Raw genomic sequence first — 26,483 nt, 5'->3', positions numbered from 1 at the left:
TTGTTTAGGTTTCTTGTATTCTTAAAGGTTTTTTCAGAGGTTGAAATGTAAGCCGAGCTACCAAAGATATGAAAAAAAGAATTCTTTGATGCATTTATTTAAAAAAAATTAATTAACAGAGATATGTAGTTTAATTTTATAACAGTTTCTGTTTTCATAAATTATGTAACTTTGTATTGATCTGCTTTTTATTTAAAATGTGTTTAAAAGTAATTTATTGTATTCTATACTTTTTGTGTACTTATGGTGTTTTTGTTGTTACTGTTTCGATGAAGAGGGTCTGAAGTAGAGGAAGGATAAGACAAGTTTACAGACATTCTGAACAAACCTGTAAAAATATGTTGAACCTAATATATATATTATATATATTATGTATATTATATGTTGAACCATATATATATGTGTGTGTGTATATATATATATATATATATATATATATATTTTTTTTTTTTTTTTTTTTTTGAGATGGAGTGTTGCTCTGTCACCCAGGCTGGAGTGCAGTGGTGCGATCTCGGCTTACTGCAACCTTTGTCTCCTGGTTCAAGCAATTCTCCTGCCTCAGCCTCCCAAGTAGCTGGGATTACAGGCGTGTGCCACCATACCTGGCTAATTTTGTATTTTTAGTAGAGATGGAGTTTCACCGTGTTAGCCAGGATTGTCTTGATCTCCTGACCTCGTGATCCTCCCGCCTCAGCCTCTGAAAGTGCTGGAATTACAGGCGTGAGCCACCATGCCCTGCTGAACCTAATATAATTTATAACAAAGACAGAATTTATCCCTAGGGGTTTCTGAGCTTTCATTAAATTTTATCTGAAATATTTTCTGCAATGTCATCTGTTTAAGTGAGATAAGGCTTTCAGAACTTCTAATTTACCACTAGCCTAAACAGAAGACTTATTATATCAGGTTTGGCCTGGATCCAGTCCAGTTTTTAGTTGAAAAGCCCCTCAGGAGGAATATCTTTTTGGTTCCTCTGGATGCTCCGGCTGACTGAGGCTGAACTGCTCCTCCGTTGAATCCCTGAGGTATATCTACCCCGACTTCCAAAGGTGATCTCTGTGGAATTGCGCCAGTGGCACTAGGGTTCCTAGTCGTGTTTCAGACCTGACAGAGCCCAAGAAATACCACATCTCCCCCTCACTGTGCCCTCCAAATGATATTTTTTGGGGCCTCTGTAGAGTTCCTAATAGCTATTTGAACCTCAACTTAGTACTTTCTGTGGTAGTCCACTACAACCAAGGTAGCAGCTATCTATGTGTAAAATAGTAGCTAACTGGCAAGATTTCATAGATAGAAATTTTAATTATCTTAAAGTAGTTAACAGCCGCTAATTAAGTTTCATAAGACACGATGATTTCTTCTTTCTTTCTTTCTTTTTTTTTTTTTTTGTTGGCAAGTGTTCCAGTTACAGGTAAAGTTAGTGTAAAGGAAGAATAGCAATACAAAGTGTCCAATTTTTTTTTGCAGTTCTCTGTATTGAACATCATGAGTCACGATGATGTATCATGAGTTGTATTTCCATTTGTGGTGTTACGTTTCTGTTGTTCCATCCATATATTTTGAAATTTATTCTACCATGAGATATCTGTAACAACTCTCTGTGTTTAGAGGTAGTATTAACTGACTCATACCAGGAAGGAGTTCATGATAATAACTTCATGATTAACATCATGCTGTAGCCAACTGAGCAACCTTAATACCCTGAATGGTCTTAAGACATTTATTTTTTAATGTGAAAATTTCTGTCTGCTTTTAAAGCGTGTAGCTTAAAATTAATGAGCCCAACATTGTGGGTTTTAAGCTTAATTACACTGGAATTTTAAGAAGCACTCTGCTGTCAGAACTCCCAAAGCTTTATTGTTGTCACAGTGTTGGAATGTATAAAAATTATAGCTCTGTTGCATTAGAACTTAGTTGACCAGCTTTTGAGAAGTAAAAGCTTGACTGCTGGTTTATATTTCTGGCTTGTGTAGGAATTAAAAGGTGCTAAGTTAAGGTTGGTTCTACAGGTAGCTGACTCAGGGAAGAGAGAGAATAGGGGTGATATTACAAGGTAAATAAACATCATAAAGTTGAGACGACTAATACTTAAACTCTGCTCAACTGCTCCTGTTAGTATTGACAAGGATGCATTTCATGGCTGATGAGCACAGTTTTGACTTGTGTATCCAGTGGAGGTGTTCCCTTTGGCAAATGGTCCTCCTTTTTAACTAATTTTTATGTTTTAATTATCTGTATTGGTATTGTGGGAGTAAAAGATGGAAAGACTTATGATTGTCCTTTCTATAGTTGAGAAACCAAGGCAGTATCATGAGCAGGAAGAAACGCCTGAGATGATGGCAGCCCGCATTGACAGAGATGTGGTAAGTACAGGAGTCGCCTTTAGATCACTGGCTTTTCTTTTAAGAGGAAAAAGAAAACTTCATAAGAAAATGAAGCTGATTTAAATAAAGATATTTTATGGAAACTGTTTTCTGTTACCTTTGATGGCTATGCCCTTTGAGTTATTTTTTCGTTAACGATTTTTGCCTTTATGCCAATATTTAGTTAGTAGACTTGGGCTATGATAGAAGAATCAGCTTATTAACTAGTTTACATTGGAACTTAGGCTGAATTATTAGATTTCAGGAATGGTACAATTTTTATTTTATTATTGTTTGTAATTCATAATTGAAATATCTTTTTAATATGTCTTCTTGGCATTTATTAACAGTGTATTTTAGAATACCTAAGAGATAAAAGTTAAGTGGCATTTTTAAAGGATAGATTTGTAAATCGTAAAGCTTTTATAAAAAATAATGCTACATTTGTTTTCTTTATAGTGATTTACAGAATGAGAATGCTGTAAATGCTTTATTATAGCATTCTCATTCTTTAAATGAGATATAGAATATGATGTTAATACATTACTTTTTATACTATATACATGTTACCAGCTTATTGAGAAACAAATAAAGGAATTTGAAATTTCTAATTCAATTTTTACAGCACATTATTACATGTTATACTTAAAAGTTTAACCCCAATTTGTAGTCTTAAATTAGAAGAATGTCAAGTTTCACACATACTGGAGAAAGGCAACTAAGACTATAGTATATAAGATAATCAAATTCATTCCAGTGAACTCTGAAAACATGGTGCATTATTCTATTTTGTCACGTGGAAACTCTTATTAATGCTTAGTATCCTAGACTAGCTATTAGGTTATCACAACAATCTGTATACCTTTAATTCCATGAGATAATGTTGTCAGTGCTTTATTGGGACATTTATCAGTAAAGCGAAAATGTCAGTGCTCTTCTAACAAAACCTATTTTAGAATTTTCCTCCTAACTGTGTGGGAGAACACTGAGAAAATTAGAGTAATTGAAAATAATAATCTGAGCAGATATTGTGAATGCTTCCTTGATGACATTGAAAATAGAGCAAAAGTAAGCTAAAGAAAAATGTAAATGTCAGAATATGGCTATAGGTATATTTAGTTTGATTCTTGTAATTAGTAATAAACTTGAAATTGGCATGTGGGCTGTTTCTTTTTCTAAAAAAACCTTTCTATTATTTACTAACAGAGTAAAGCTAAGGTAAAAATAGTTTTGTTTTATATTTTATTCTATAATTTCTAATTTCAGCAAATCTTAAACCACATTTTGGATGACATTGAATTTTTTATCACAAAACTCCAAAAAGCAGCAGAAGCATTTTCTGAGCTTTCTAAAAGGAAGAAAAACAAGAAAGGTAAAAGGAAAGGACCGGGAGGTAAGTTGGATTTTCTTAATCTTCTAATGCCTGGTTAGATCTCCGGTACTGGCTGGGCGCAGTGGCTCACACCTGTAATCCCAGCACTTTGGGAGGCCGAGGCAGGTGTATCATCTAAGGTCAGGAGTTCGAGACCAGCCTGACCAATGTGATGAAACCCCGTCTCTACTAAAAATACAAAAATTAGCCGGGCATGGTGGCATGTGCCTGTAATCCCAGCTACTTGGGAGGCTGAGACAGGAGAATTGCTTGAACCTAGCAGGCGGAGGTTGCAGCAAGCTAAGATCACACCATTGCACTCCAGCCTGGGCAACAAGAGTGAAACTCCATGTCAAAAAAAAAAAAAAAAAAAAAAAAAGAACTCTGGTACTAGGCAGAGTTTTGACCCTCATGAACTGCTTAGCAAAACTTCATTGACTGTGGACTAGGGTTCCTCTTCTAGTTTTGGGGTAGCACTTGAGATTTAGGCAAAGAGTAAGATGAACTCAGGGAAGAGTCCATTTTGGTTATGAGTCAGCTATAGTGAAGAAAGATCCTGGAACGTTTTACCTAAATCACAGAGACTGAGATTCAGGCAGTGACCATCTGTCTGTAGTTTTCATTAGTTATTGTAAAATTAAGTATCTGTTAAAGAAAGACATAGCTCTATTTTTGTAGTTGGATTTATTCTGTTGTAAACTAGAACCATATTATTTGTTAAATAAAAGGGTTGACTTACTAAAATATTTAAAAGTTTCAACGGATTTGAATTTTTTATCACAAAACTTTAAATGGTACATTCAGGTCACATACAAAGTCACATACAGACAATTTTGAAGTATGCTGCAGTTCAGCTATTTAAAATGGCCTCAGCTATATAAAATTAAAATTATGGAAGTAATGTTTATACTTCCTCTGACAAAATGGTAGAGATTGAAAGATATAAAATAGTAAATAAATACCCCTTTCATTACAGATAACTTCCAAATCTTTCTCTAGCACATATTTGTATAATAAGCATATGACCTTTGGCTTTATCTTCTACATGTGAATACATGGATGTGATTCCTCTCCACATATTCTGAAATTAAGTACTATTGCTTCCTGGTATCTTAAACCACTTATTCCTTTTGAAATTCTCTATGAAAGGTATACTATCCTCTTGATCACCCAGATTCAAAACCACAGATTCTTCTGTGACTTCATTCTCTAGCTTATAGCCAACATCAATTTTATTTTCTCAACATCTCCTGTATCCAGTTTTTTCCCTTTTCATTTTCATATCTAGTTCAAGCTACTATCATTTTTTTTAACCCTGCTTTTGAAGCAGCCTTTAAGCCTCTACTTTTTCATGCTGTGAGAACAATCTTCTTAAAGCTCTCAGTCACTTCATTCTTCTGCTGTAAAGCACGCTGGTTCCATGTTCTATTGATTTAAGTACAACTGTTTGCCCTGGAAATCAAGGTTATCCACAATCTAACCTTGATCTACCCTTCCATTCTCATGTTTCTCTGCTTTTGTTTGTTGTTTTGTATACATGCAATTCCCCCTTTCCTTGTTTTTGCTTATGCTGTTTTTATCCAACCATGATGTTTTTCCCACCACATCGCCCTAGACCAAACTTTTTCAAATCCCAGCTTATAAGCTACTTTCTCCATCTAATACCTTTTAAGTATCCATTTCCTTATCTCCCAACCAGGTAAGCCTCTTCTCATAATGATTGGTACTTCTCTTGTTATTTATCTGATTCATGTATTTTATTAGCTTTTAAGGCCCTTAGAGCAGGGCTTGTCACTTACTCACTTGCACAATGTCTGCCATAGAGAAAGGCTACAATGTATGTTTATGGAATTAAATGAGTAATTTGTAGTGCCTAAGGATAGAGCAATCCATTTTGAAATTTGTATCTTCTCAGTTTGTTACAGTCAGACTGTGAGATGTAGCACAGTAACTAGGTAGCATGTCTGATGAGATCTTCAAACTTTACAGACATAAATGTGGTTTTTGTTTTTCCATTTAATAAATTTCCTTGGATTTTGCTCTGATCCTCTCCTCTCGCTTATTTCATTAGAGGGTGTTTTAACGCTGCGGGCAAAACCTCCACCTCCTGATGAATTTCTTGACTGTTTCCAAAAGTTTAAACATGGATTTAACCTTCTGGTAAGTGAAATTTATGTATATAGAATTAGAAGAAATAAATGGAAGAGGTAAAAATCTAGTCAGGATGTTTCTGATTAAATTAAGAAATAAAATTGTTTTTATAGATTTTGTGGGGGTGTGTATATTTTGATTTCCCTTCAGTTAAAACAGCAAATTTTAAAACATATATATCTAAGAGACTTGATTGAAAAACAATGACTTCTATTCTCACTCTATCCATGCTAAAGAATATATTAAAACTGAAACTGGTGGTAAAGACCGTCCCCTCTGTGTCTATGTTGGACCTTTCTGAGTGTCTGTCTTCGCTTGATAGTAATCTGTTTTCTGTTTTCTTCATGTTGCAGGCCAAACTGAAGTCTCATATTCAGAATCCTAGTGCTGCAGATTTGGTTCACTTTTTGTTTACTCCATTAAATATGGTGAGATTTTATTAGTTTAAGAAAGAATCGTTCTTAGTGTATTTTTTAACCCCAAGTGTCTGTCTGGATTATCTAGACTGCTTTTCTTCATTACCTTGCGTGGGTACTATTTCTTTGCCATTTGTGTAAACATCAAGAATGTAAAATTTGAGAATTTAAAAGAAACTTGTAAATCATCTAGTTTAAGCACCTTATTTTATAGTTGCGGAAACTGGTATCTCTGACAGTGCTAGGGATATGAAAAGAAATAAAGATTTATTGGATACCAGTATTTCAATGTACACTAGTATATAATATCCAGTGCCTTGAATAACGTAGATGTTTTTCTCATTCTCACAAAATAATCATGAGAAGTCTAGTTCTTGATGGATGGTTTGCTCCATGAAGTCATTCAGAGACCCATATTCTTTTTATCGAGGTGTTCCTTCATCTGTTGAACTGTCTCTGACTTGTTTATTCATTTATGCACTGGTTCTACAAATACAAATTGAGAGCCTTCTATGTGCTTGGCTTTATAGTAGCCCATCAGGAACAAAACAGACAAAAATTCTTACCTTCTTAGAACTTATATTGTAACATAGCGGGGTAGCCAATAACCTAAATAAATGTCTGCGTAATACAGTAGTCTAAAAATCACGTGCTATGCAGGAAAATAGAGGAGTGAAGGAAAACTGGGAGTTCCCCAGGGGGATGCACGCATGTGTGTATGTGTGTGGGAGACGGAGTGTTGCACTTTTTGAGTAGGGTTGGTTAAAGGAAGCCTCACTGAGAAGATGTCATTGGAGTAAAGGAAGTAAGGAATGGGTCATGTGGATCCCTGAAAGAAGAGAATTCCAGACGAAGAATAGTTAACGTACAAATGTTCTGAGGTGATAACATGCAAAGCATGTTCTTGGAATAAGTAGAGCTGTGACTTCAACAGAATGAAGAAAAGATTAGAAAGAGATGATATCAGCAGGGTAACAGGAAGACACATCTTGTTGGTCTTTATAAGGGATTGGGAGACCTTTGACAACTGAAGAGTTTTCAGCAGAAAAGGATTGCCCTGGCTATAATGTTTAGAAATTTTGGGGAAGAAGAAGCTAGGGTCGTTATTAAAATAATCCAGATGGGGGATTATGGTGCTTGGACCTGGTAGCATTGGAGGTGATGAGAAGTCTGATCCGGTTATAAATTTGCTGCTAGATTGGATATACTGTGCAAGAGCCAAGGATCGCTCCCAGATTTTTGGCCTAAGACTAACAGGATGGAGTGATGATTAACTAAGATGGGGAAGACTGGGTAGAGCAGGTTTTTGGAGGTTGGTGAAAAATTCAGTTTTAAACATATCAAAATTGAGTTGTATCCAGATGGGGAAATTTGAATTGATCGTTGAGTATATGAATTTGGAGTTCAGTGGAGAAATCAGGCCAAGGACTGCTTGAGCCCTGGGCATTCGATGTTAGGAGAATGGGAAGAACCAGCAAGTAAGATTGACAAGAGGCAGTAAGGGAGGATAAATCTCATCCTTCGTTCCCCAGGGATAAGTAGACAAGACCTGAATTAGAATATGAAATGAGTATTGCTTTACAAACATAGGAAAGTAAATAACGTTATTAACATGAATGTCAGAAGCTAAGCAATAAGGGACTAGAAGATGAAAGTCCAAGAGTACATCAATAACTTATGAATGCTCTTATATGTTGTTGCTATATATGGAGCATCAGATTTCTACTTGCCTAATTATTTCTGAATAATTCTTGCTCTATAAATGCTTTTAAAAAATTAGGTGGAGATCAAGGACATACATATGCAAAGAAACTGATACTAGTTCATTAACAAAATTTGTATTCCTTAGTTTTTAACATTTTTGATGCTATCTTAGAGTATTTGGAAGTATTATTTATAAAGCAGTTTTTGCTGCCTCCTCTTATTTATTTCACACACTTTCAGAGATCATATGTAGATATCTAGTCATTACACAGAATAGAGCTGTAACATAACAAGGCTGGTTTCCCTGACATATACAAATTGGTCTTTGTGATCAGGTTATGTACCTGAAAACATTGGTTTGCTTGCCAATGTTTAGTATCTCTGCTCTTCTCAAAAATTACACCTTATTAATGGTCTCTCCAATCATAATATTTTGCTGGTCCATTTAATGTTCTCCCTGCAGGGCCCCAGACATTTTACTTGGACGAGGGAGATGGGGAGGAACATCTATTCAGGGCCTGCTACTGGCCAGCATGATGTAGTGGCTTTACACCTGCGAGTTGCTCTCCTCTTCCCTCAGCATGGACATGTACACACGAGCGTAGCCACAGCACATGTGCCTGCGCACGTTCTTGAGAGGGAACCATGGCTCTTAACCTTTCATTTATACTTTCTTTCATTTTATTTCCTCTTCCTTCTGTTAAATCAGGTATTTTTATATTCCTCTACTCATTTTCTTTAGTTTTACTTTTCTCTCTTATTGCTACATATTTATTGGAAATGCGTTCGAGGTTGGAAGTTAAAAATTACTGTGCTAGATAGGCAGGGTAGGTTTTGTTCTCAAATAAGAGTTAGCTTTCCTCCGTTATCTGCCATCTTTTTTCATTCATTCCAGTACCACTGTATCATCTGCAGTTGAAAGTCAGATAAGTCTTAGTCCAACTCCTCAAGGAGGGGAAACTGAAAAGCCATAAATTACAGTGTAATAGTGTAATGTGTTACGAATGTGCATAAATTACAGTGTAATAGTGTAGGGTGTTACTAATATGCATAAATTACAGTGTAATAGTGTAATGTGTTACTAATATGCATAAATTGTTTAGAGGACGCAGGGTGGGGAGTGGTACATCGGAGTTACACTGTGGGGTTAACACAGGCTTTCACAAGAGTTGGGACCTGAGTAGAGTTCTGAATAATGGGGGAATGGCCTTCTGGGGAACTGGGAACAGCATGTACAAATACACAGAGGCCTAGAACAGCATAGCATGCTGAGAACACCTGGATGATTGGAGCCATTCAAAAAATCTCCTATCTTCTTGTGCCACATCTCTGAGAAGGTAAGATTTTATAAAGGGACTCTGGTTTCTGCTCTAGGAGATAACTACCATTTTTTTTTAGCCAGAAAATAGCTCATAAGAAGTAAATTTAGAGCAGTTTTTGAACATCTACTTATCCTCATTTTGCTTATCAGAGAATTGCACCTGTTTGTTTCTGCTGTCATTAAATTATCCATATTAAATCAGGGGAATTTTCTAAAAATAATTCTGGGGAAAAGTACCATAGATTCAGAGTACCAGTTCTCATTCCTGTTTTGCCTTCCTTCCTGGATCCTTTTATTTTTTGTATGTGTGTATAGGCACAGCCATAGACTGTTAACTCTCAATAGTATTGTTTCTCTTGATAGTAATTCATTTCGGGAACCACGTTTTTCGAGTTTGGCATAATAGATTTGCCAGTAGAGAAACACATATTTAAAACAACAACAACAAAACAGGGGTAGTAAAATCACCTGATCTAGAATTATCTGCATAGCCTTTGGTATCTTCCAGAGAAACTATAGTCACATGCAGCCCATAGGCAGATGCTGTGAAAGTTGTTAAATTGTTAACTTTCATTTAGGTTTTAAAGCACTGCTGGGCTGGGCAAGTTGATTTGACAAGCTTTTTTTCATTCGGTAGCACATTGCACAGCATCAAAATTTAATATGACTATTAAAAAGTAGTGCTTGTTTTTGGCATGGGTTTTTGTCCACACAGTTTGAAAATACACAAAGAATAGTAATCTTCTTGCTAAAAAATGGTTTATTATCTTAGGTGGTGCAGGCAACAGGAGGTCCTGAACTAGCCAGTTCAGTACTTAGTCCCCTATTGAATAAGGACACAATTGATTTCTTAAATTATACTGTCAATGGTGATGAACGGCAGCTGTGGATGTCATTGGGAGGAACTTGGATGAAAGCCAGGTAAGCATTTACCACCTATAATGCCTTAAGTACCATCCTTTGTTAATTACATGGATCTAATGAGACATTTATTTAACCTTCTACATACGAAGGACTAAGCGTCATAGGATGAAAAAACCTAAACCCTTAAAGGCTAGAAGTCTAGTGGAAGAGATAGAAGTGTATGTGATATAAGGCATGATATACCTTAGGAGTGAGTCATAAACAAAATGCTGTTGGTTGGCAAGGGGGACCAGTCAGGAAGAGGATTTAGACAGGAGGGTAGTTAGCTTTCAAAGAAGAGCTGTCATTTAAAATCGACAGGTACACATAGGGTTCACACACACATACACATGCATGCGCGCGCGCACAGTGCTTGCTAGTCCATGCACTTTACAGAACTACTCTTATTATCCCTATTTTGCAGATGAGGAAAGTAAGGCACAGAGAGGATAAGTAATTTGCCCAAGGTCACACAACTTGTAAGTGACAGAGCAGGGATGTGAACTCGTGCCATATAGCTCTGGAGTCAGTGTTCATCATTGGTTTGCTAAACTGCCTTTTAGCAGGTTGGGTAGGATTTCCACAGTTCCATAGTAGGGCAAGGGCCTGTCCAGGTAGAGAGAGAAGCAGAAGTGAAGGCATAAGGTAGTCAAGAGAAGAAAGGATGAAGATGTGTTTCTCTGGAATATGGACTTCAGGTAGCAGATCATTGTGGAAGGGCGGGAGGCGGATGGTATTAAAATGAGCATATAGAGATGAGCATATAGAGATGAGGGCTGGATTATGCAGGCTTTCAGTGCCATGCTAAAGAGTTAGAGTGTGGTTCTGTAGGCTGTGGAGAACCAATAACTTTGTGAATAGAGGTGTGACATAATTACATCTATGTTTTAGAAAGGTCAGTCTGGTAGTTGAGGCTAGAAAGGACAAGGACAAAAGTAACTGGAGGCAGAGGCCTTTTGAGATGCTAATATCGTAGGAGAGGCTCCTTATAAATCAGTTTTCTTCAGGACTAGAGAGTCACAGTGGAACTGAAAAGGAAGAGTGGGTAATTTTAAGAAATGTGCATTTGTCAATAAAGTGATTATGGAAGACAGATTATTAACAATTGTAGTACTAATGCTTGCTGAGCAAGGCAAGGTAAGAAAATATTTCTAATTTCATGATTGTAAATAAATCATTTTTGCTTTGCTCATTTATCTAAATCTTTTTCTTTATTTCACCACTTAGAATAAATCACTTAGTATGGCCACTTAGACATTTGTCTTCCTAATGCTTTTGAATGGGCTAGCTTAAGAGTCATGGGCCAATTCATAATTTTTTTTCTCCATTTTTCTCCTATTGAAACATATACAAACTTTTCCACTTATTTTCTGGACTTTGACAGTGGCTTGTGTTGGAATATAGTTAAGCAGAAAATTCTTTGAAAGCATTGCAGTTGTTGCTTTTAAATTGAAAATATTTACATTTATTTATATTATTTATGTACTAGTATAGCATAGTGTATGCTATATAATAGTGTTCTTGTTATACTGTATAAAAACTGGTTAAATAGATCTTTTTATTTTTATAATTTTAATTGATACATTATTAATAGTTGTACATATTTTCAGGGTACATATGATAGTTTGATACATTCGTATAATGTACAAAGGTGAAATCAGGGTAATTAGGATATCCATCACCTTAAATATCTTAAATATTTATGCTAGGAACATTTGAATTTTTCTCTTCTAGCTATTTTGAAATGTACAATAGATTAGTGTTAACTATAGTCACTCTACTGATCTATCTAACACTGGGTCTTAGTTCTTCTAGTCAATGTACGTTTGTATCCATTAATCAACTTCTCTTCATCTCCCTGCAACCCTGCCTCATCCTTGTCAGCCACTAGTAAACACCAGTCTACTCTCTACCTTCATGAAATCCAGTTTTTTAGCTTCCACATATGAGTGAGCTTATTTCGCTTAATGGAATAACCTCCAGTTCCATCCATGTTGCTGCAAATGACAAGATTTCTTTCATTTTTATGGCTGAATAATATTCCATTGTAGATCATTTAAATCTATTAGATTTATATAGGTTATGATTTTATGATAAGCCTCGGTGGCATCCTTTAATTTCATGAAGTTTATTAAATTGATCAGGTCTCACATTACAAATATAGCTCAGGCTCTTTAATTTCTTTGTTTAGGGTTCTATCTTAAAATAAGAAAATTAATTAACATTCAAAAAACTACATCAGAACGAAATATATTGTTAGCTGTTAACACACGGAAAGGGTCATTTTAGATCCTGATCGTTAAGAGTATTAGGAAATGAATGTACTGACTGATTTAAAAACTCATAAAGATAAAAAGAACCATGAAAGTCTATAACAATCTGAATAAAATGGCTGATTTCATCATAGTAGAACTTATAACATGAAGAATTAAATATGAAAGATGAAGCAACATATCCTAGCAAAAATGAAGCCCTCGTTTTTGTCCTAGTTATTTTTGTGGTTCATGAATGATTAGGATCTTATAGAAATAAGTTTCACTCAGTGTCATTAAATGATGAACCCATATGATTGTGATTACAGATTAGTTTACTTTACTGATTATAACAGAGCTGATACATTTAATTTATAAAACTGGCCATCTGTTTCATTTTAGGGGACTTCATAAATTTAAAAATCATAATCTTAAGAACTTGCTGGTCTGTTTCTCTTTTGAAAGATATATCTAATACCAGGAGGTTTCAATAATGATGGGAGGGGAGTGAAGGGAAAGTTGAGAATCTGAAACTACTTTAAATGTTAGAGAAGTTTGTGCTCTAAATACTTATCACACTCCTAGCTCCATAATCCCTTCTTACACAAATTTTTAAAAACCTATATCCATGTTACAAAGTTGAGTTTAATGGAGAAATGAGGCAATGTTGGGAAAACAGATCATGCAACAGAATTCAGTCTTTCTTTCATTTTATTAAGGTGTGAAATACTGGCATAAACATGTTTGCTTTTTCTTTTTGGGTGGATGGAAGACAGATTAGGTCTATGTGCTGTTTTTGTTGTTTGTTATTTATGTGTGTGTGCGTGTGTATGTCTAGCTTCAGTTATCACTGAAGATAACTGTGAGCATGGATACATTCCTAGATTTTATTGTTTATATGCCTTCATTCCCTCCTGCAGAGCAGAGTGGCCAAAAGAACAGTTTATTCCACCGTATGTTCCACGATTCCGCAATGGCTGGGAGCCCCCAATGCTGAACTTTATGGGAGCAACAATGGAACAAGATCTTTATCAACTGGCAGAATCTGTGGCAAATGTAGCAGAACATCAGCGCAAACAGGAAATAAAAAGATTATCCACAGAGGTAAAGTTTTTTTTTAACATTGCCCTTTGTAGACAGTGTAATTATCTGTGTATTCTCTTGTAATTCTGATTCCAAGTTCTCATTTTATTCATCTGAAAATTGTCCTAGAATCAAAGTCTGAATGTTACCCTGTCCTGAATTACCTCTCTCTCGCCTCTGTCATTTTTTGTGGCAGTTGCTCTGTTCCTCCTTGAAGCCCAACCCCAACCCAAATTGCTCTCCTATAGCCTGTCAGCCCCCACCCCTCCCCTTGTTGCCACTGTTTTCCTGGCTCTGGCGATCCTAAGTCAGCTTTTTTAGGATGACTTTCTCTCCTTGTCAGGGAATTGCACTACTGCCCTTTGGCTTATTTCTTTATGTTTTCCTCTCCCATTATCAGGCCCTCGAGACAGTTCCCTGAACCTAGATCCTCTAACCTGTCTTAAGCAGCTGTTTCCTGAATTCCCCCAGTTAATTAATTTCTCTCCTTCTCTTCACGTTGCTTTGCCTCTCTACTCTTCTGTTGGTTTTCTTTCTTCCCTTTTGCCTAGTTCTAAAACTCTGGAGTCCTATCAGCCTTGCTAGAGGGCCCAAGTTCTTCTGCACTCTAGTCCTTAGGCTCAAATGATCATTTATAAAACTACACCTTGAGGAGATCTTAACATTCATTTTATCTTTTAAGTATTTAATAATATTTAGAGTATAACCTATTTGGGAATCAAGTTGAGAGAATGAAATTGAGTATGCTGTCTTGTCACATTCCCTAAAAATGATGTTTCTATGACTCTTCTTGTTTGTTGGAAAAGAACATTGAACATTGATTAAAGCTGGACCAAACACAAATAGGATGATCAGAACCCGAAGAGTTAGGTGAATGAGATCTAGTTTGAAGAAGAAACAGTAAATGATGACTAGATCTTCCCGAAATCCTATTATTTTTATTTAATTCCTTAGATTAATTTTCTCAGACTATCATAGGTATTTATAATGTGGCAAATATGTTATGAAGGAATGAATTGTCAAACCATGGTGTATTATATCCTGTGACTGCTTCTAAGGGGAAATGCTTATCTAAATTAAATTTTAAAAATTGTTCCCTTTGTGGACTATTCTTTGGACAATAACAATAATATTATAGAAGTTTGGCTGAATTCCTGAAACTTTAAAAATAAAGCAAACATATTACTTTGAAATTATTTTTTCCTAATGCAATTTTTTTTCCTCTGGCTGTATTATAAGGGAAGAGGTGGATTCCATGCCTGTCTTTCCCTCTAAATGAATAATTAAGATGACCTCACTGCTCAGTTGGCAAGCATATACCCCTGCCTGTATTTCATAGTTCAGGCCTCATCACTGTGAATTTTCTTTCCATTTAAAGGGTAGTTTTTCTAGAGGAAAGAAAATATAATCAAACATGAAATTATGATACACTTGCTGTTGCTATAGTTACAGCTGACTATTTTTACATCATAAAAATTTCTAGCTTATAGCCTTCATACCTTAAATAAGAAAATATACTCACTTTATAATGTATGCCTCAGAAATTCACTTTTGTGATTTCGTTCTCAATTTGTGTATTTAAGAAGAGAGTAATGTGTTCTGGGCTCCCAGGATATAAGTTTGTCTACTTTCACTGAATAATTAATTTTAAAAGAAGAATTATTGAGAATCCTTACTTGTAATGAGTTATTATTTTCCTGTTATAAACTATATTTCATTTTATAGCTGAAGTAGTTATTCAGAGGTTTAAAAAAATGAAAAACACATTCTAGCAGTTCCAGGGAATTTTATGCCTTGAGATTTTGTTGGAAAAGAGGCCAAGTAATTGTGACTTAAAAAGCAAAAAAACGTAATCATCCCTAGAAGAGATACTTTGTTACACTTTATTGCTACTATAATAAATGCATTTACAACAAGACTTGGGTAATTCAGGATCTGATGATTTTTGTTTAGGATTGAAAGACATAGGTGACTCGGAGTGACAAATATGGGTGGCAATACTCAGCTTACTTACTTCCTGTGAACCCTAAGCAAACTTTGGTAGTCATCACAGTTAGTCATTTGTCATCATTTCTCTTCTCCCTTTCAGTATTCGCAGTTGCTCTCAGGACCCAGTGATTTCACACTGCTGACTTCACTGTTATGTTCAGAGCTGGGCAAAAGGTGTGGGTGCTTCCAACAGTTAGAGCACTCCCCTCTTTAGAACAGCCTTTAATTAAAGATTACCTAATCTAATGTAGTGCCTCTACTCTTTCCCAGGGAAATGATAAACTGAATTAATTGAGCTCAGATTTTTTTAATTTAAATGGCTGAAACTTGTTTATTTTTATTTATGTATTAATTGCAGTATCCTGATAATGTCACCTGCTCTGTCCATGGATAAACTCAGCCCTCCTCCTGATCACTTTGTCATTAGAATTAACTGTGGTAACCATATGTCCAAGAATTTTCTGAAACATTCCCAGTTTCAACTATTTTGCCCCAATGAATCCATAAACAAATATACAAAATCCATAATGAAAATAGCCAAGGAATTCCAGTGCTTCAGTGTCTATCATGCTTTTTCCATACCTCATTTTCATATGAAGAAACAAAGTAAAGGCTTTGGGGAGTTTTTATTTGTTTTCTCCCAATCTGAGCATGTATTCTCTATAGCAGGGGTCCCCAGTCCCTGGGTCGTGGACCAGTACTAGTGCGTGGCCTGTTGGAAACTGCCTCACTGCAGGAGGTGAGCAGCAGGCCTGCGAGCATTACTGCCTGAGCTCCATCTCCTGTCAGATGAGCTGCGCCTTTAGATTCTATTAGGAGGAAGAATGCTCTTGTGAACTGCACATGCAAGGGATCTAGGTTGCACGCTTCTTATGAGAATAATGCCTGATGATCTGAGGAGGAACAGTTTCATCCCAAAACCATCCCCATCATCCCCGGCCCTGGGGTCCATGGAAAAATTGCCTTCCATGAAACCAGTCCTGCTGCCAAAAAGGTTGGGGACTGCTGCTCTATAACTTTAAAACCATGGTCCTCAGTGGGACCTATGAACCTCAGCTGTCACTCTTGGTAGCTCCCAGTAGTCTCCTGTCTGAATTATCTTAACTGCAAAAAAGAAGTGACTCCAGCATTCTCTTATCCTGGACTCTTGACTATCAAGATCAGTTTAGTTGTGCCTTTCTGTGTTTCCCTTAACAGTAAATATGACAATAGTGCTGCTATTTTAAAAATATTGAAAATACTATAATGTTCTGTGTATAATTTTGAAATTGAGAAAAATGAGAAGTCGGTATAATTTTAATGCATAGAGCAGTTGATTTTCATGTGACAGTATTTACTTTGCTAGAGTGGTGAAAGTTTCTCGAACAGAGAGAGCAAGATTACCCTTTGCACTAATGACTTTTCTTATTATAAGTATTTGACAAAAATGTGTCACTCCCATGTGATAATGTGTTAACATAATGGTCAGTCACTTGAAAATGAAAACTTATTACAATATAGTTGAGAGATCTTGTTGGCTGACCTGAGTGCTGATTCAAATAGTATTTGGTGATCCTTTAATCTGCCCCACTTTGTCTTTCAGCATTCCAGTGTATCAGAGTATCATCCAGCTGATGGCTATGCGTTCAGTAGCAACATTTACGCAAGAGGATCCCACCTGGACCAAGGGGAAGCTGCTGTTGCTTTTAAGCCAACTTCTAATCGCCATATAGATAGGTAACATGTAATGGGCATCCTTTGGAGAGCTGTGGATAAATGTCTCTGATCTAGTGCTAACAGAGGTGACAGTGTCTGTATTGTCTACTGCTTCTTTAAACTTTCCATCTGTTAATTAGTTGATAAAGTTTCAGTTGTTCCTTCAGAGAACTGGTTTTGATCAACAAAAGATGTCTGGACCTTCAGTCTGTAATTCCCATTTAGCGCAAATGCCTTTGGATGACTTTCCATTTTTTAAAAGATACTTCTGACAAAATGTGTACATTAAGAAGAAAGAATTGTCTTGAAACCCTCCATTAGTTTGTACCAGATGGTCTCTGAGGATCCTTCCAGTTCTGTAGCTTTTAAAGGAAACAGTTTCCATCTTTATCTTCACCCAATGAAAACAAATAAACCTTCCTTTAGACAGATATATTTAAACTGAATATAAACTAAATATTTAAACAGGGTCAATGCTTTATTAGTCATTCTTGCCATTTCATCTTTTTATCTTGACTTTCCAGTTTTACATTTCATTTATTTTTCTATATCTTCACTCTTAAAAAATTTAATATAGGCAGAGATGGAGAATTGGGATGAGAAGAAATAAAGGAACTGGAATAAGTTCTTTTTTTTTAATTTCCAATCTTGTTTTTAGTAAATGAGATCTACATAGAGCCAAGCCATGTAGAAAAGAGAAAAGGAGGTAAAATCTTGGTAACACGGTTATAGGAGAAGGGTCATTCAGTGAACTGGGAATAGAGAACTCGGCCTAGTACTTTCCTGCCTCAAAAGCCTCTCTTACCACAAGAGTTATATGCCCTTTACTTCTTTTCTGTATACTCTTTTCTTAATACAATCTGAAGAAAGTGGGATTTAAAATTTTTATTCTTTGTCAGGGGTGGTGACAGGTAATGCTTAAGTAATTGCTGTAGAAATTACACAGGTATAACTCCAAGGGCACCAGTGACATTAAATTGAGTACAAAGAAAAGTCAGCAATGAATAATATATTTTTTAAATGCCAACATATGAGAATGTTTTAATTACATAATTAATTTTCAGTAGACACAGTTGAAAATCAGTTTTGAAGCTTAAACATTATTTCATTGAAATCCTTAACTAACTCAGTACTCATCTTAATATTTTCTTTTTTCTTTCTGTCTGTCTTAGATGTCAATATTTTAGAAATCATTTCAGATTAATAGGTTCCTTTTTGTTTTATCACTCCAGTAATTCAGATGATTTTCCACAGCTAAGTAGCTAGAAAACCACTTGAGTACATATGTAGAGTACATATTGACACTAGAAAACTTTTATCAGGTTCCATTTGAAGACCACATTTAGCATACTGCGGTCACTCAATAAGTGTAGATTTATTTGATTGATGGATTGGATGAATAAGTGCATGAGAGTATATCCAGTATTTCAGAGTCACTACTTCCCTGTCCTTCACCTGTATATCTATAAGGGATAGTATTACTGATGGAATAACCTCTGCCATTTATTTTGGGCACCTTACCACAGAGTCTTTTAAAAGCTTACCTTGATTTTTATGATCTTTATAGAATATCAGGGCAGTATACCTTTGGTTTATTGATTTAGTTATATCTTTGTACCCCTTCTGCTTCCAAAATAGATTCAGTTAGCTCACTTAAATTATATGTAGTTAAAGTGGTATTATTATTGAAAGTTAAATAATGAAATAAAATATAAAATTAAGAAGTTAAGAGGGAAGATGAGAATTTTTATAAAATATAAAAGTTGACACTATTATTGAATTTCAGATTTGTCTTTCAGATTTTTGGCTGTCAGAACAAAAAGAGAAACATAATCATTGGCTGACATTAGGAAAAGGAATAAGTATCAGTTCATTGGGATAAAAAATGCTTTTCTTACTCCTAAATTCTCAATAATATTTGTCTCATGAAACTTAATGTAGGATGGGATAGGTGATGTCAGGGACATTTATTTTTAACAATTTTTTTTCCTCACCACAGAGAAGGCTGTGGTGAATTTTATAAGGTTTCTTTTTGTAACCTTTGATAAATAGAAATTTAAATAAAATATAAAAATAGAAATTCCATGAAGGGATAATAGTCTAGAGTGGTCAGAATTTCACCATAGAAAGAATTTTTTTGAATACCTTGAGTGGTGGGTAGATTTTATATCTCAGTTTTTCTTATGGATTCTGTCTCAGCTGGACTTAATAGGAGCTAGGATAGTTGATAAATACATGAATCATTGATGTTCTATGTTGCTGAGGACATTTGTCATCATTTTGAAAAACTGTCTGAAAATTGTGGTCTGATATAAAATACACAGAGGTTTGGAATTTGTTTTTATAAATAATTATTGTTGACCTTAAACTCTATTACATACCAGGAATGCAGTAGATACTGTTAAAAGAAAAACTTCACACAAATTAAATTTAACAGTTTTTTTTTTTTGAGACAGAGTCTTGCTCTGTCGCCCAGGCTGGAGTGCAGTGGCGCGATCTTGGCTCACTGCAAGCTCGGCCTCCCGGGTTCACGCCATTCTCCTGCCTCAACCTCCTGAGTAGCTGGTACTACAGGTGCCCGCCACCATGCCCGGCTAATTTTTTGTATGTTTTTTTAGTAGAGATGGGGTTTCACCGTGTTAGCCAGGATGATCTCGATCTCCTGACCTCGTGATCTGCCCGCCTCGGCCTCCCAAAGTGCTGGGATTACAGGTGTGAGCCACCACGCCTGGCAAATTTAACAGTTTAATTGAACAAGGGGAAAAAAAAGTGGCACATGAATTGGGCAGCCCCCAGAATCACAGCAGATTCAGAGAGACTCCAGAGATGCCTCATGGTCAGAGCAAATTTATAGACAAAAAAAGGAAAGTGACGTACAGAAAACGGACCTGAGGTATAGAAACAGCTGGATTGGTTACAGCTTGGCATTTGCGCACAATTTGAAGTCAGCAGCCTGTGAGTGCTTGAAGTATGGCTGCTGGGATTGGCTGAGACTCAGCTATTGTTACAGAAGCATACTCCTAAATTGGGTTTTCAATGTGTCTACCTACTAAATTAGGTTAGGATTCGTCCACAGGACTCAAGTATGGAAGTACAGAGGGTTTCTCAGAACATATTTAGCTTAACAGTGCCATACGAAGTATATTCACTGTTCTGTGAAATTGCTGTGCCATTAGGTAGAACATTTGTTGAATTTAGAGCCCACGCCTTCGAGTTTTATAGCTTACTGCTGTCAGATGCAATTAGTATTTTAGAGAAGTTCTCAAATTACTGCTGTCTCTATGTCTGCTCTCTATCAAGTGGCGTATCTATTATTCCTAATCAGAAACTGAGCCCATACGTTTTGTTACATTCCATAGCTGTTAAGAAACTTTGGTACCTCTTTTTTTTTTTTTTTTTTTCGAGACAGAGTTTTGCTCTTGTCGCCCAGGCTGGAGTGCAATGGCACGATGTCGGCCTACTGCACCCTCCGCCTCCCTGTTTCAAGCGATTCTGCCACCTCAGCCTCCTGAGTAGCTGGGATTACAGGCATGTGCCACCGTGCCCGGCTAATTTTGTATTTTTAGTAGAGATGGGGTTTCACGATATTGGACAGGCTGGTCTCAAACTCCTGACCTCAGGTGATCCGCCCTCCTCGGCCTCCCAAAGTGCTAGGATTACGGGCATGAACCACCACGCCTGGCCAAGAAAGTCTGGTATCTCTGAAAAATTACAAATTGTGATTGTCTGTTTGATAACTATGGTCAGTGTCATATCCATGCTTAACCTATAGAGGGCAAAAAACTGTGAGCCATAAAGATTTGTAAATTCTGAAGCACTTCAGGTAAACACTTCTGAGACCTGCAAGATAACAAAAACTTTGTTATAGACCCTTAACTCTCCATTATTAATAGTGATTATCTTGCAGATCATAGGAGAAAGGAAAATAGGGGAAGAGAGGAAGATAAAACACTAAAATTACTGTTTTCCTAATGTTTGGGGTAGTTGAATCTCTTTTATCTGCCAAATGAAATCTTAGTAGATTAAATGTGAATATATAAAGTAAATGAAAGCAGAGCTATTCCAGTAGGGATAGGGATGGGAAATCCATGGAACACAGTTTTAATATTATTATTATTAATAAACATAATTACTTCACCATAATTTCACCTTTTCCACCAATTTTCTTTTTAATGTACTAAAAATAACCAATAAGCTGTTCGTACATGCTTATCTGTAAGGTGTTCTGTACTGGTCATCTTTTTGCTTTGTCCCTGTCTCCCTCCTCCAATGGAGTTACTACTTAAGAGGTAACAAAAACCTATGACAGGATACATTATGTCTACAACTGTCCTGCAGGCCCTGGTATAACTCAACATTCCAGAGAACTTGGTAGACAGCAAAAAGAATGGCAACTTTACAGGGGTAGGATGACCTAACATCTTTAGTCTCTACCTGCTATTTCCCTTGTAGAGATGTGTAAATAAATGTGGGAATGTAAATGGAGGAGAAGACTAGGGAGTAAAATTAATAAAGGGTTAAAGTAATTTTATTATTGAAATATATGAAGAAAATACAAATATTTAATGCATCAAGTGTATTGTGTTACATATAAAAGTAATCTTTAGTTAAGTTGTTAAATCTATTAGTACTCATTTAATGATTAGAAGAGGTATTTGGTTTTTTAAGGAAGTTTTATTTAAAAAAATGAGGCCCATACACTTTTTAAAAGTTTATAGTGAATTAAATTATTTACTTACTTATTTGCAAGTGTTACTAGTCTCATACTTAATGCATATCTCTTTTTTTTGCAATTTAGATAACTGGGCAAAGTGTTTCTAAAAACTAATGCCTAGTTATAAATTTTAAATTTATATATTTGGTTACTGAATTGCAGACATTGCTTGAATTAGTGAAATCAACATATAACTAAAATTACCACTATGGAAATTATTTTCAGTCTCCTTTAACTTTATGAAAAATACTAACATTTATCTTTATCTAGTTCTTTTATGGTAGAGATGGTAATTAACAAAATATCCAGTATGTGTATTTAGTAGACAAAGAATTCATAGACTTGGATTCTGGATTTGGCTAAGTACCACCTGGCCTTCTGATTTTGCATTATTTGTTTTTATCCCTGGCCATAGTTTGTTCATTTTAAAAGCAAGAACTTTAAAGTAACTTTTATTTATCATAATGTAAAATATAATAAAATGAAAGTGCTGTAATTTTTCAGAAAGTTTTCTGGTAGGATTTGGCTTGTCTCAGTGTTTTCCATTTTTATCTTTTAGGAAGAGCTAGCAGAATAATAATCTTTTTTCTTTCTTTTTATAGAAATTATGAACCACTCAAAACACAACCCAAGAAATATGCCAAATCCAGGTATGACTTTGTAGCAAGGAACAACAGTGAGCTCTCAGTTCTAAAGGATGATATTTTAGAGGTAATATAATTTTTTCTTTTTTATACTCTTAATAAAGTAGTTTCATTGTATTACTCTTTTGGTATATAACTAAACTTTCCTTCAAAAGTATTGTATTACTAAAGACGTAGTATATTAGAAATATCTACATCTATTTAGTAGGGGTATATAGATACTCCTTCTAAGGGGATAGCTTTAGAATACTCCTTTATTTGTTTTTTGTGGGGAGTGGCAGGGTGGTTTTTTTTTTTAACTTCCTTTGCTCTCTTCCTTGCCCTCTTTCTTCTTCTGATATTTATTCATTTTGGAGTCAAGACTAGTTATCAGTTCAGATGTGGATGCACATAATAGTTCAATAAGAGACAACATTTTCTTTTTTTATCCTATATCCTTGCACACATATACTCAGCAGTCATTGAGCTAATAATGTTAGGGATAATCCACCACAACACCGACTTCTCTTTGTTAGGTTCTAATTGACAGTTCATCTTCTTGAATATATAAGGTGAATTATCACAATAAATTTTGTAAGGAAAAAAAGTAATTTTTGTATACTTTTTCTTTCTATCACCAAAATGGAGACAATGGGGCTTTCCAAAAGAGTCATTTTAGTCCTTAAGTCCTTTAAGTACTTTAGTCCTTAAGTACTTCAAATAATGCAGGCTGTTCTTTGGAGGTAAAATGGACCTTGGGTAGATTCACCATAATGATACCTTACCTACTGTGTACTCATAAATGTCTTCTTAGTGTAATTCCTGAGAATCATTCAATCAACACTGCGTTGATGCTGAGTTAATTATCAGAAGTAGAAAAATTTTCTTTGTTGAAGTCTAGGGAACATCTTTTGTAGAATGGCTTTTATATGGAAATTATACCTTTATTTTCTTGTACATGACAGATACTTGATGATCGGAAGCAATGGTGGAAAGTTCGAAATGCAAGTGGAGACTCTGGATTTGTGCCAAATAACATTTTGGATATTGTGAGACCTCCAGAATCTGGATTGGGGCGTGCTGATCCACCTTATACTCATACTATACAGGTGAGCATGATTTCTTAGTAAAATGTAGTATGTACACATTTACGAAGTTATCACTCTTAAGTAGGATTTAAACACCTTTGTGTATTGATCATTTTGAGATGTAGTTGGTTATATATTTTTTCTAGAGTAATTGGTGGGAGAGTGGCAATGGTGAGAGACACAGGGAAGAATTACACATATGTTTTCTGATTTACTTCTAGAAATTGTTCAAGATGTTTAGCAGTAGGTACCTGATTCTCTGAATGCTTTTTTTCCCCAATCTGTAGTATTTCTGACATTTGAAGAAATGGTATTTCTGTCTTTTTACCCACAGCTCTGCTATCCACCAGGGGCTTCCTCTTGATAGAGGATGGCACTGATATCACGGCATGGTGTCCAGCAGTTCACCTTCACCAGCCCTTGCTTTCAGTCTCTTAAATGTTCTGCCACTGACCAGCCTTGAACTTGCACTCATCTCACCTTACACTAATACATGAGTACCTGTTCAGCTGGATTACAATATTTTTCCTCTCTTGATTTTAAGATTAAAAGGCACTTAGGATATAGATTAGATAGGTCAGGCTCTCTCTTCTTGTTCATTGAAGGCCCATGAAGGTCCATTCTTATGGCCCATGCCGCATTTTCAGGATTTCAGTGACCCTGGTCAGCTCATTCACCCTAACATCTGAATTAACTTGCTCTTAAACTCCGGAATTTTAGACCTGTGCCAGGCTCTCTAGAGTCAGGTCTGTAAACAAAGACAGAATGGATGGATTCTTTCAGGTACAGCCAGTGAACCTGGGGTGGTTTCTCCTTCCCCCAGAAAGAATTCGTTTAATTTTCAAAGTCTCGAGAAAAAGATCACATCTGACCTCATAATAATGTCATGAATTTGAGTAGAAGCTGCGTAGAATATGCAGTGAAATAGTTAATTTTTATGCCAGATCTAGGCTTAAAAAAATACAGATTGTCCAAAGCTGGAATTGTGGTCATACTTCTGCTGCCGTGACAATTTATTTCAGTGCTTTTGGCTCCTCATGACATTCATGCCTGGTGTCAGTCCTGTGCTTATCCGGAGGGACTTGGCCTTACTAGAATCCATGAATCAAGCAAACATTCAAAATAAAGAATTTGTGTATAGTTTCTCTATCTCGGTAACTTAAAGTGATGGCAATGGAAATTATTTGCTGTGTTATGTTTTGGCTGGCCTCATGTGCATATATATATTATGTACTTATTTTATGTTCATCATTTGTCATTAGCTGTTGATGCCAAAGAAGGAGTTTGAGTTATTCAAGGTATGGTCTCCTCTATTTCCCATGGGTTTTTGAAGTGAATTTTCTTAGTTTTTATACCTTTTTCTTTTCTTAGTTCCTACTTTTCTGAGTTTAATATCTGTTTACCTAATATAATATATGCTTCTGTCTGGTTCATGAATACCAGTTCTTCATTTTCTTTCCCATAGAGGTAGTATATGCTTGAAACCTATACTTAAAATAATGGTAGAGTACATACCTTTGGGCTGTATCAACTAATTTTAATATGCAGTTCACGGTAAGCTATGAGAAGCACTATTCATAAAGGATATCCCTGATCCCCATATGTGAGCAAAAGGCAAGAGTTTATATTTTAAGTTTTGAAAACAATTATCCAAATTTGTTTTATTTGTGTGTGTGGTTGCTAGGAATAAGCAAACTGCGATAAAATAAAAAACATGCAAATAGTACGAATTCTATAATAGGAATTTTCTCCTGCCTGATATTCCTGAAGAGTTTAATATCTCTTACCTTCTGCTGTTTACTGTTCAGTCTTGTCTTTTTCTTTAATTCTGATTCTTGGCTTGAGCCATAAGTTGACTTTTCTGTTTAAAGGTTGCTTCTGTCTAAAACTGAACCAAAACTATTAATATATATCATAGGCAGGGAAAGTATTTTCAGAGAATGTCAAACCTATTCCTCCTTTCTTAAACAGAACCTCATCTTTTATTTTTGTCAACTTTGGCACAACCCAAGAAATGTTTTTAAGAGTTCACAAGTTTCAGGAGTTTGTTTTGCTACTTTATGTAAATAGAAATTTGTGGTTCTTATAGGGATTGCCTATTTGGCTATTTCGTTTTAAACTTTTCAACACTATCCTACTCTCTTCTTAAAAATTCAGGTTGCAACTACAAATGTAGTGGTGTGTGTAGAAATGTGTACAGAAGCTTTCTGTGTGTATGCAGAAGCGTATGCTGTTCAGGTTGAGGGCCCTACTTTGAAAATGTATTAAAAACAATCTGCTTTTTAACACCTCCTGAAAATTTTGGGCTGAGCTCAACAAAACCACTAAGACCTTGTAAAATTTTAATAAGCAAGTTTCACAGTCTGCTTTGCTATCTGCTATCTGGCATAAATCCTACTCTAAAAGGATTCCTATTCTCAAAACATTTATAATATATTCTTTAAAAAAAAGAATAGAGTAAAATGGAAAAGAAAACATCCTTGGAAATATGTGCCAGTCATTTTTCTATCTCTACAACAGTAGATACCCATATCTACTGTTTCATATCTCTACAACAGTAGATACCCATATCTACTGTTTTATATCTCTACAACACCAGATACCCATATCTAAAATATCTAAGGAAGAATCCTGCAACTTATTTCAGAATGATAATTAAGATACCACCATATTTATGTAGATTCCACTGATCCTAATACCTTAACCTTATAAAACTCAACTGGATTACAATTTTATGTCTTACTCATCTTTTTATTCGCTCATTCCACAAATACATATTGAGTACTGGCATCTCACACACTTGGTAAAA

The 26,483-nt window shown here is 35.6% G+C and overlaps 1 protein-coding gene across 8 annotated transcripts in view; it reads left to right on the top strand.

Annotated features, from left to right (window-relative positions):
• EPS8 (EGFR pathway substrate 8, signaling adaptor) overlaps positions 1-26,483 on the top strand; it is a 172,885-nt gene that overhangs the window by 128,688 nt on the left and 17,714 nt on the right. For all 8 annotated transcript variants that reach the window (XM_004052808.5, XM_055358736.1, XM_055358738.2 and 5 more), the window contains 9 exons: positions 2,290-2,363; positions 3,630-3,756; positions 5,807-5,895; positions 6,240-6,314; positions 10,100-10,248; positions 13,403-13,586; positions 17,137-17,270; positions 22,566-22,674; positions 23,552-23,695. In XM_004052808.5, the coding sequence (XP_004052856.1) occupies positions 2,290-2,363; positions 3,630-3,756; positions 5,807-5,895; positions 6,240-6,314; positions 10,100-10,248; positions 13,403-13,586; positions 17,137-17,270; positions 22,566-22,674; positions 23,552-23,695 (1,085 nt within the window). The remainder of the gene's footprint in view (positions 1-2,289; positions 2,364-3,629; positions 3,757-5,806; positions 5,896-6,239; positions 6,315-10,099; positions 10,249-13,402; positions 13,587-17,136; positions 17,271-22,565; positions 22,675-23,551; positions 23,696-26,483) is intronic.

Source organism: Gorilla gorilla, chromosome 10, assembly GCF_029281585.2.
Source record: "Gorilla gorilla gorilla isolate KB3781 chromosome 10, NHGRI_mGorGor1-v2.1_pri, whole genome shotgun sequence".
In the NCBI taxonomy this organism is placed as follows: Eukaryota; Metazoa; Chordata; class Mammalia; order Primates; family Hominidae; genus Gorilla; species Gorilla gorilla.
The sequence above is the reverse complement of the archived record's forward strand: the minus strand, read 5'-3'. Positions and strand labels throughout refer to the sequence as shown.